This window comes from Brassica napus, chromosome A4 (genome assembly GCF_020379485.1).
Source record: "Brassica napus cultivar Da-Ae chromosome A4, Da-Ae, whole genome shotgun sequence".
NCBI lineage: Eukaryota > Viridiplantae > Streptophyta > Magnoliopsida > Brassicales > Brassicaceae > Brassica > Brassica napus.
The window spans coordinates 8,443,922-8,456,228 of record NC_063437.1 but is presented as its reverse complement, the minus strand read 5'-3'; the positions used below and the strand labels follow the sequence as shown (position 1 = coordinate 8,456,228).

The 12,307-nt window shown below is 29.3% G+C and overlaps 1 protein-coding gene and 1 long non-coding RNA gene across 4 annotated transcripts; both read left to right on the top strand.

Annotated features, from left to right (window-relative positions):
* The first annotated feature begins 826 nt into the window (after positions 1-826).
* Positions 827-2,716, top strand: LOC125607883. Of its 3 annotated transcripts, none has more exons than XR_007338925.1 (4): positions 827-1,188; positions 1,342-1,576; positions 2,021-2,211; positions 2,279-2,716. It is a non-coding gene; the product is annotated as an uncharacterized LOC125607883 (long non-coding RNA). The 3 variants fall into 3 exon arrangements; XR_007338924.1 differs by having other exon boundaries at positions 828-1,131; XR_007338923.1 differs by having other exon boundaries at positions 831-1,576.
* Positions 2,717-11,057: 8,341 nt separating this feature from the next.
* LOC125608153 lies at positions 11,058-12,045 on the top strand. Its single transcript, XM_048778109.1, has 2 exons — positions 11,058-11,075; positions 11,155-12,045. The coding sequence occupies exons 1-2, from the start codon at positions 11,058-11,060 to the stop codon at positions 12,043-12,045; spliced, it is 909 nt and encodes a 302-aa protein (XP_048634066.1).
* The last annotated feature ends 262 nt before the right edge of the window (positions 12,046-12,307 follow it).

The window sequence follows — 12,307 nt, the reverse complement described above, 5'->3', positions numbered from 1 at the left end:
CAATCTCTTAATTTAAGCACTTTGACTTTGTAATTAGGAAATCATCATAAATGGTGATAGATAAATTATGAGTCAATTTAAAAATTTGAAATGATTAAGTTTATGGTGAAATATCATGATTAATATATTGTTTCATTTTTTTTTCCTTACATATAATACTTTCCAAAAATTGAAATTTGGAAAAGGAGAAATCAAGGATTTTATGATTGAATTATGCTGTCATTTCACCAAAATAAAATACGTTTAAACATCATATTTTGTGACTATATATATCATACTAAGCTAAGAGTTTAGGCATCACATGAACAATGTGTGTTAAACCACTTAGTTAAAGAGCTCGATATATTACCATTAGTTTAATTATTTACTTTTAACATGGATAGCTCACTTCATTTGAAAGTCAATATTCAATTTTTTAATCCATTTACTCAATGCAAAAGGTTTCAAATTGTCATTTCATCATTTATTTTATATTAATATTTGCTTATTCTTATTGATTTACTTGCATGATAAAATATTTCAATTAAACATAACAGAATTTATATTGACATACTAAATTTTGTTTAAACCCATATTTTATAACATGTAATATTTCGTTCTATAACTTTAATATCGATATATTCAAAGTGATTATATTTTTAAATCTATTCACCCTGCGCAAGGCGCAGGTTATCACCTTGTATAATTTTATATATAAAGAAGGGTTTACTCCCTCTTGGTGATGCCACGTAGGCGGACACCTAGATAATTCATTATATCTCAAGGCGACACGTGTCCCTTGGGTTTCGTATGGTTTTCTCCGCCACTCCAGAACCTAAGCCCAGTCTATTAATGGCAAACTTATTCTTCCAGAGAGCAACGACTGCTAGGGTTCACCGTATTCTTCTCTCTTTGTTATCTAAACCGATGTTCGAGTACCCGGGAGAGTTCGGTGAGATGAATCTTTATGGCGAGTCTCTGGATCGAGAAGATTTCGTGACGTTCTGTCTGAGTCTCTTCTTTCTAACCGTTACGAGATGCGTTGATTGAATGGTGTTGATGACGTTATTTACTCCATCAACCAAGTCCAATTAAAGATTCTTCATTCAATTCATCTTCTACACAAAGCGGTGGAAATCCAGCTATATAAATGTGAGCCTTCATCGTTGAACATCATCCTCACAAAAACTTTTTCCGAAGAAAATTTGAGTTAAGATTTTTTTTTCTTTATTAATTTAGAAAGCTTAAGTTTAGATGATTTTTGTTTTGTTTATTGATTTAGCAAGCTTGAGTTTAGATCATGTTAGATGATTTTGTTTTCGTTTAATGATTTTGTTTTCGTTTGTTGGTATGATGTGGTAGGGAGCAGAGTTTGATGATATTCAGCAGATGAGGAATACTCATGATTATTTCATTAAGTTTGTTGGAAGCATGGCATCGACTTTTTTGGACATAAAGACGTAGCGTGCAGTTCAACTGATACTCTCAAGTGGTGTGCATAACCATTCATGAGGGCATCAACTTTAGAGGAGACATGAATGTATAGTTACCAACTATTAGTTGGGGATCCCAGCTTTGTTCAATACCAATTCCTAAGGTACTGGTTCACATTGTAAATTAATTGCTACCGTTTTAGATTTTCTAGAATAAGTGCCCCTCAGTGTGCTTTGTTAATGCATGTTCACCGTAGGCATAGTACCATGATATGTGTATACATCTAGGAACTCCTCTTTTGCACCTGAGTTCACTGCAACTCTGACTAAAGAGCCTGAAACTGGTGAATTTTGCTTTGTAATTTTTGCATTGATAAATGGCTACTTAAAATAAAACTTCCAATTAACCTAGAATTTCTGACTAATGCCATCTTACTCTTTAACATGCTTAATGCTGGTTGATAATGGAATATGTTGCGTTCACGAGTTTGACAGTAGGGATATTAAAAATTAGGTTAGTGATCATCAATTTCTTATTAGTACAGAGGATGAGCTTTCCTAGACTGTTGCTACTTTGAGATTAATGTTACTGAAACAATTCTGAGCAGAACCTTTTTCAAAGACTTCGAAGCTTCAGGGTTTCATAAAAACGGGTCAACTCGGAGCTCACGTGGGACAAGGTCTTGAGCAGAGTAAGAAGCATTTCTCAGACGAGTTTAACCAATTTTGTGACCGGACAATGAGTGACGTCGTTTGGATGCTTTGCTGGAACAGAGTCTGGCCTGAAACGCTTTTACAGGTGAACGATTTATATAGTTTTATTGGTTTATTAAAAACTAATTGAACCGGATTTTTTTTTATTGCAGGCGTTTGTTGGGGGCGTCGAAAAGTGTTTGGTTAAGTCGGTGAACCCGGGCTTGCAAATCTTTCGCGTGGAGAAAGACTACCGGTTTGATCTGGTTTATATGGAAGCAACTGGCGGTGACCGGTTTAAGGATCTGATTTGAGCTATGATTCAACCTGGAATTTATGTGTACAGTAGTGTGGTTAAGTGCAAGGTAGTTTGCAAACATTTCTGAGGAAGAAGTACTAGAAGACGATATGGTCAAGTTAAGTGATAAAAACGACAAGAGTTTAAGCCCATTGGAAGGTTAATTGCATTAGTTAAGGAGTTATTAAATTGTGGGTTTTGATTAGAATTGGAATGACTTTTGTAAGTAAATAATTGAAAACTGGCGATGGCGTTTACAGTGAAATGTAAAATTGATATGTGAATTTTTTTATATAAATACCTTTCCACCTAACAAGAATTGCACTAGGCCATTTTGACTTGTCAATACAAATTTTAAAATAATTATATCATATTTTTTACACCATTTTAGTATATAGATAAAATCTATTAATAAAATATTTAATAACCTATAAATTATTTGTAATTAGTAGTTTAATTTTAATCAACTTTTTTGGACTTATCATACTGACAACATATGCTAATTTATTAACTACATAATATAATTAAAAATACACAAATTTCAAAAATACATAAAACCTTCATAAAAAACAAAATAGAAAACAATTTTTTTTTTATGTTTCATTGAACTCAGGGTAACAAAAAGGAAAAAGAAAATCTTGGAAAATTTTCTTCTTTTCTTACCAAATTTAACTTTAGAGAAATTATTTAAAATATATCGAAAACCATAATAAATTATTAATTTAAAATCAAAACATAATTTTTAATCATAATAAATTTGAAAACAAAAACGTACAAAATATAACAAACAAAAAATGAAAATTTAGTTAAATTAGGTTGAATTTAACTAAAATTTAGTCATCATCTAAATTAATTGAAAATACATACAATAATACAAAAATATATAAAATTTATGAATAAAAAGAGCATATTAATAAGAACAATAAAAAGAGAAATCAATTTACGTTATCATTTTCGCATTTCATCAGACCAATACAAATAAAAATTACTAATTCACCAAATTTTATTTCATTTTATGTTCACCAAGATAAATTTAGAGAATTAATAAAATAATAATAAAAACTGTAACCGAAAATTAATACATAAGGAAAAAATAAGTTTGAAAAAAATTATATAATATAATAAAACAATACAGTTTTAGTTACTATACATAATGCTCTAAAGTATAGCTCAATGTTTTTGAACTACTGAGTACAATGCATCATAAAACTTTAGATTGAGGAAAATTTAGTCAAAATAATTTTTTTATAAAATATATACTATAAGTTTCAAAAATAAATAAAGAATTTCATTAAAAATAATTGATGATATTTTACACATTTGATTAAAACTCATGCAGAAAAAGAGTGAATCACATATTTTTGTGTGGAAATTATAGAAAAGTACAAGTAACAATTATTACATAATCAATGTAAGTATACTTCAAAAATTAGTTTACAAAAATTAATAACTAACATTACTCTATTCAAACAACTGTAACTATCATAATGTTACAAAAAATTTATCGACAATAAATATGATATTGAATATAATAATAGTTTATATAAACAAATGTTTCACATGAGTAATGAGTAACAATGATTCTATAACCTAAGTCTTAACACAAAACAATTTGAACATGAATTTTTTTTTGTTTCATCGTAACTTGAACATAATTAAACTAACAAAAATAAAATTTCGCGCGTAGGGCGGATCGATCCTAGTTATTTAAATAAATTATAGTTGATCATCATACTTTTAATGGGCTTCAGCTAGATCTATTAATGAAGGCTTCACCAATATTTTTTATTGCTAAGATTGAATGGCACAAGTTGATAAGTATTAAGGTGAAACGACGGTTGTTTAAATTTTGTATTTCAATTTTAAAATTTTAGATAATGATTACAATAGTTATAATTTTCTAAGCACGATTGGATTTTATTTCTCTTTACAAACATAAAAGGGGGGGGGGGGGGGGGTTGGGTTATGTTGGTTAAGTAGTAGTTATCATGAATTAAATTTCTAGATTGCGAAGTGTGAACTTCCCTAATTTTGTGGTTCTCGGCATTACAATGGTTTTTTTTGTCAGTGAACGATCAAAGGCTGAAGGCACAGCCACCACTTACCATAACAATAGGCTCCGTTTAATGATATTGGAAAGATCATGAGCCTTTAAACTGAAAGAGACAAAACAAAATATCTATTATAATTTAGCTAGTATATTGATTATTAATTTTTTTGGTTAAACTGATTATAATACGTTGGAAGCACCGTAACTTACTGGTTAAGGTTTAAAAGCTTCTACACCTAGGCCCGAACCCTAGACTATGCAATTTCTTGCAGATTAGAGGAAATTCAGGTTTCAAGTCCAGGAGAGAACGATTTATTAATGCAGACTACAGAAGAAAGGTTTACAAGAAATCTTCAACATGGTGTAAATAAATCTAGTCAGGAATAAATCTTCATAGGACGGCTCAGATGATGCAGTTAGGCGTAGATGTTCATAAGACAGGTAGTATTGTCGGTTGTCGAATCATCTACATAATATTTCTCATCAATGTAATGTCATAATAAATCAGCGTTATAAAAAAAACCGATTATGATATTTAAGTAATCTGAATACGTAGTTTTTTTTTTTAAAATGTATTAGGTATTTCGCCCGCCAATGTGGACATAAACATTGTAATTATTCTTTAATACATAAGTACTAATTAAAAAACGATAATGATAAATTATTATTTATATTTACTTTTAAAAATATATTATATATGTTTTTATTTGAACATTCTTATGTATAAGTTTTTAAGAAATTTCTTTGTACACTTATTTAATATTAATAGGTAATCTTAAAAATCACTCAATATTCCATTTTCAATATATAAAAGTAATAATTTTTTACTTCATTAAGTTATTTTTTCTTTCTGTTTTTTCTTTTAACTTTTTATTAAAAATATTTTTAAATAACAATACAGTATATACATGAATTATCTTTTTATTTTAATATATTTTTTTGGATTTTGGATAATTCTTATTATTATTATTATTATTAGTTTTAACCACTTATCTAATCAAAATAATTTAAGTTCGTTTTTATTTTGTAGGTAATTTATATATTTTATTTATTAAGAATATAAATTATATTAACCACTCTAATTTTTAACTTGAAAGCTCAGATGCAAAAAATCACGTTGCAAATAATATTATAATAGTATATACCAGAGATACTGGTTTAGATGTAATTCATGTGGCATATATCACCTACTAAATTTTTAAATAACAGCTTTGATTAAAACTTTATTACATATCTATAGTTTTTATTTACGGGTTAGATGTAATTTCCCCACCTTTTTTTATTGCATAATAGCCTCTTTGTGAGTATAACCCAAGAACTAAACACTTCTTCTATTGGAAATAAGATCCCAGTTAGAAATATAAAAAGAATATAAGTAATATATAAGGGACTTGGACGACTTTACTTGCTACCAATAAGTTTTAAGTTGAGAGCTCAAGAAACTTATCATGATAACAAAGCGAGCCGACATCCTGACCCATTAGTTCGGCCAGACAATGGCCCGTCATCCCACTAATTGATGATCTTAAAAAATCTTAATTCCACCGAAATTGCTAAAAAAAGGAGCATTGTTGGTATAATGGATTATGTCGATATTAATGGTTATACACACTATTATCTCGAGAGAGGATGTTGGAGATAAGATCACACATTTGAAATATGAAAGGGACCTAATTAATATATAAAAACTTTACCGTTTTACGTACCACCAATTGGTTTTAAATTGGAAAGGCCATGAAACTTAACAAACTTATCACCAGTGGCGGAGCCAGAAATATTTTTGACTGGGGTCATAATATATAAATTTAATATATATATATATATTATTACAGAAATATATATTTTTCTTACAAAATTTAAAGGACATATAAAAATTTATACAGAAATTAGTGGGGTCAAATACTATATTTTAACTAATTATTACAATAATTTTTAAAAAAATACACCAAAATTTTTTTTTCTCCAATTTTAGTGGGGTCACCTGACCCCACACTATCCTCTCTGCCTCCGCCCCTGCTCTTGTTTCATCCTCAAGGTGGACTGTTTAGAGATTTTATCTTTTTTTCAAGTGCGCTCAGTTGCCTGAATTTTCCGCATGTCAAATTTTGGTGTCCGATTAAATGACGTGCATGTTGTTGGTTCTTTTGGTGTTTGGTGTGTCTATGCATTTAGTATCACTGAGCTTTTTATCTCATCCTCCTTTCTGCTGCTCTCACTTTTTCCTCTGCGATTCTTGCCGGCTCCCACTTTTGAATGCCACACTTTTTGCAGATGAGTAAGAACACTGACCTTGTAAATCACACAGAAATAGACTTATCTTGCAGCTAAATTGATTTTTACTAGTCTTTGAAATTTGCAAAATGTAGAGTAGAATTCAGACTTGTGTTTGAGTGTATAAAACATGAGTATCAAGACCACTTATCAATGAGAATTACATAGAACCAAAAGCCCTGACCAGAAACATTTGGTGCATATCTCCAAAATTGCAGTACCCCTTTCCAGAGGGTCTGGTTTTACAAAAGATGAAGACATAAAAGTAGCCTACTGCTTTCCCAATTTGACATGAAGAACACATTTTGTTGGTAGCCTTTCAAGAGGTCTGGTTTTACAAAAGATGAAGACATAAGCAGTTTTTTTCAGTAATTATACAGATTTAGATGTATATGAATCTTTCTTTTTTTTCCAAAAAAAAAAAAGAATCTTTTTTTTAAAAGAGATAATTTTGTCAGTAATTTAACTACAGTTATGTTTCCGGTTTCAAACCATTCTGGAGTATTGGTCCCTGAACTTGTGTGTTACTACACAACATTCAAGTACTGTCTATTTCCAATTCACAATTCATGAGATTCGGTGAAGAACGCAACATAATGTTTTTCTAGCATGTATATATGAATGAATTACAATAAACTTCGTGATAAAGTCACGACCACATCACAACAATCAAAACCAAAGAAATGCAACATGAGAAAGAGCATTTTTTTGTTCACAATAATTGTTATTTAAATAGTAAAATTACACATTTATCTCAAATATATGTTTATCTTAAACAAATAAATAAGATATTATATTTTATTTTTGAATTATATTTTATTTATTAAAATATGTAATTTGGATAAAAAATGTCTTCACATATAAGAAATTGTAATTAAGAAGATGTAATTTTAAAATTTTAAATGTAAATCGAGCATTTTTAAAATTATATCAATACTATTAAAACAGAAGCAATTTTTCTACTTACAAATAGTCTAGTTTGGACCATTATATTTAATTATATTTCCTATTATTTCTACTCATATTTAATTTAATTGTTAAATATACATCATACTTAAAATTAAGGAACTAACTAACTAATCTATTATTTTTTAAACTAATGAATTTAATTTATATTAATTCGAAATTCAAATAACTAATCAATTATATTTTAGTTATTAATGTAATAAATAATTATATATATATATATATATCTATTCATTCGTATATATACAACTATATATTAATCCAAATGCAAAAAAAAAAAATTGTTCAAAACCCTCACCAAATACATAAAAATATAATTCTTATAGTTAGAGTATTAAAATATATATAAATATATATTATAATAAATATTAACAGTAATTATATGATGAAGCATGTTAATATTTCAAACAGACATGTAATATATATATATATATATATCAAATATAAACCAATTGAACAAATATATTAACACAAATAAATTAACACAAATATATCATAAAACATTACATTAACATAAATCGAAGCCGGAGAGTAAGAGTCAATATTTTAATTGTTTAAAAATAAAATTATATATATAAATTATAAAAATTAAGAACTAAATATATTAAAAATATATATCAAAATTAAAATAATAAATATTTACATTTCTAATGCGAATAATGAAATTGAATTTTAAATTTAAAATAAGCCATAGACAAAACATCAAAAAGTATCTAATAATATGTGAATAACAAAAGTAAACTAACTAAATAAACAATTATATTTTTTTTGCAAACGTAAATCATTAATTTGTAATAGACGTATATACATTATTGATTCTCAAATCTATTTTATTTTTAGTATGCATCCACTCAAATATTAATCCATTAACAAGATGAAATTTTAGTTGGACTAAAATTGTATTAAAATTGGAATATCAATTTCATAATATATTCACTATTCATCTGAACATTCATGAATATATATTACATCTAAATATAATAATAAATCAAACTGGATTACATATTGGGTTATCTATCAGTTCAACCGATAACCAGATCTCGGATTTTAGCGGTTGTTACGGGTTTTATAGAATTTTTAAATAACAGTTTTTTTTTTTGAAAACTAAAATGAATTACATATGAACCACCGAATTTGGCAATTTAACTGCGGGTCGGATCGAGTTTCAAAACATTGAATATAATATTTTATTTGTAATATCTAAGTGTAGATACAATTAAAATACAAATTTATATCAAATAAATTTGGAATGTTTCGAAAATAATCCCGCGCTTTGAAAGCGCGGGTCAAAATCTAGTATCCATTAAAATAGGATATCATAAAAGATTTACTGACCTGAACTATGAAATAGATCAGTTTTGTTAGAAACTGTTAGAAAGCCACTAATAAATCATTCTAATATCTCCCAATTTTTTTCATTATACTATATTTGAAAGTTGAAACCATTGGATGATATTGTTCATCAATTCGCTCATGAATACAAAAATGATTTATTTTTGGGTTCACCCCCTATGGTGAACTTTAGGTTCACCAACCAATATGATTGTGTTATTTCATATTCAATATCTTTAAAAAAAAAGAAACAAAATATTGTTAAGTTATATTATATTTTTAAAATAAAAATGTAAAAAATAAATAAATAAAAATAGTAGTAGTTATAGAATAACAATATTTAAAAAAAATATATATTTTAATGTTGTCAGCAAAACACTAAATCTTAAACCCTAAATCATAATCACTAAACCCTAAATCCTAAATCCTAAACATTTGGGTAAATCATAAACTCTTGAATAAATCCTAAACTCTTAATAAAAAACAGTAAACACTAAAACACTCAAGGGTTTAGGGTTTAGGGTTTAGTATTTTAGTGTTTTTGATTTAGAGTTTAAGTTTTATCCAAGGGTTTAGAGTTTAGGATTTAGGGTTTAGGATTTAGTGTTTTGCTGACGACGTTAAAAGTATTTTTTTGTAACTACTATTACTTTTTGTTTATTTTTTACTTTTTTTTTATTTTAAGAACATAATATAGTTTGACAATATTTTTTTTTTCAAAAATATTTCGAATATAAAATAACGAAATACTATTGGTTGGTTCACCCTAAGAGAAGAACACAAATTAATCAAAAAAAAAAAAATTAAATCCACATGTTATTAATAAAATCATGAAAGCAAGCTGTTTCTGCTTTTCCCAACTAAATATGCCAGTTCAGTGAGATTGACCGAAATAAAATAAGAAAGTACGTACAATGCCGATTTTAGTAGGCTTTTACATCAACGAATTAAAAAAAATATATAATAAATTTAGCTGCCAAGAAAAATATTAAATATAACTAAATAATTGGAGAAATATCTCATAACACCTCGGCAAATCGGAATATTATAGACCGGAAGCACTGTGCACGGAGGAACATGTGGTAGAGTTTACGAATAGTCAATCGTATATTTAAAACGCTGGCTGAACATTTATGATGAATTCTTAAAACGATTTCCATAATCTAGTTTTCTGAAAAAGGCTTCTAATTTTGAACTAGTAATTGCTACAGAGTTTCATAAAAAAAAAACTAAAAGCAATTCCTTAAAATCCAAAACACTACAGAATCCAATATATTGTCTTCAAAACCGAGAAATTTATAACAAAGGAGTTAAAACGAGATTTCATATATGAGGGAGACATATAGTTACCATTTAAAATGGTGGTAACTAGTAAGTTGAAAACTGATAAAAGAAACAGCCAAAGAAAACATTTACAGTGAACGGAACAATCTTTATCAGGTATGTGTATGAGTAATCGTACGTACGCGAGTTTCATATTCAAGGTTACATAAATATACAAAATGTAAGACTGAGGTCAACTAGTCGCTAAGGATATTCTTATATTATTCGGTTAACACAACTGTAGGCAGACCAACAGCACATGGTGCATTAATTTTCTAATTATTATTAACGAAGATTCGGTGAAAGCAGGCTCCTCGACCAAATGGATTTGTAGAAATCAATATTTCAGCATGATAACTGAATTCTGATATATTAAAATTTTGTAAACTAGACAAAACAACATAACTGTAAGCTCAAAATTTTGTAACAACGCTAGTGTTCACATGGTAAAATGATTCCAACAGATCATAGCGCAAAGCAAAGGTTTTTCTCTCTCTCTCAAAACTCAATACTGTAAGCTCTTTAATAAGCATCAATACATACAGATTATGTACATTAATAACCAGTTTATGCATGTCTTAGTCAACTGAGCTACAAAATGATTAATTTGGTACAAATGAATACGTCCATTGAGTATGCAAGCAAAAATATCAGTTTTTGTAAGTTGTAAGAATATGTAGGGGAAAATTGTAAACTGACGAGATTTATTGGCATGCTTTTCTCTAATCCAGTAAAGTTATGTATGTATTATGTAATAAAATATTTTTGAACTGTTTGACATTTTTCTTTCTTTTGCTATAAACATTAAGCAATCTAACTCCTGGCTTGTGAACAAGTTACTCAAACTCAAACAGGTGGTGTTCCCTTTAATCAAGTTGAGGTTGCAGAATGGCGAAACAGCACGGTTCTGGTCAGACAATTGGACACCATTTGGTGACCTTCACACACACTTGTCGGGAACAAACTCTAGGTTGGGAATTCCTCTTCATGCTACTGTGGCCTCTCTGTATAGAAACGGCACTTGGTCTCTACCACCTGCACGTTCAGAAGCGCAGATTGAGTTATATGTCTATCTTACAACAGTCGAACTTAACTCATCTCAAGATTACTATGAATGGGAGATCAACGGTCAAGTTCAAACAACTTACAGAACGGGGCGTCTCTATGATTACCTCTGCGCTTTAAAACCTGATGTCGTTTGGTATGATGCAGTTTGGATCTCAAGGGCTATTCCTCGTCATAGTTTCCACACCTGGCTTGTTATCCAAGACAGACTCCCTACGCGAGATAGATTGTTAAAGTGGGGACTTCAATTGGAGGGCCGATGTCTTCTCTGCAACTCAAATCCAGAGTCTCGGGATCATCTCTTCTTCTCTTGTAACTATAGCTACGATCTGTGGGCGATGGTAGCTAGAAGACTACAACTTGTACCTTATCGTCACTGGCCTATCACTATTCAGCAATTGATCGCACTTCCCCCACCCGCCTCTCAAAGAATCCTCACTCGACTGGCTTGGCAAGCAACCTTGTACTGGCTATGGACCGAACGTAATACTCGCCTCCATACGCAGATGTTTCGATCGGTTGATCAGATCTTCAAACTACTTGACAGACAACTGAAGAACAAGCTTCAAAGCTTCAGGGACACAAACCCGACTCGGTCTTCGATCATGATGCAAAGCTGGTTTCGATTTGGTTGATCACCGTCTCCCTCCGTTATAATTCATTGCGTTCTCGACTTCTCCGTTACAACTAAAGGTCTTCCTTTTGGGCTTTATCATTGGGTATTGGGCTGTACTGAGTTTGATATGTTTTTCATTATGGGCTGATATAAGTAACTAGAGTTTATGGTCTATGGGCTCTTGTAAAACAATTTTTATTTTTCCTTTTATTTAAATGGGCTTATTTGCTAAATAACCAAAAAAATAAGGGAAATTAGATTTTTAGAGAGAGAGTAGAGAG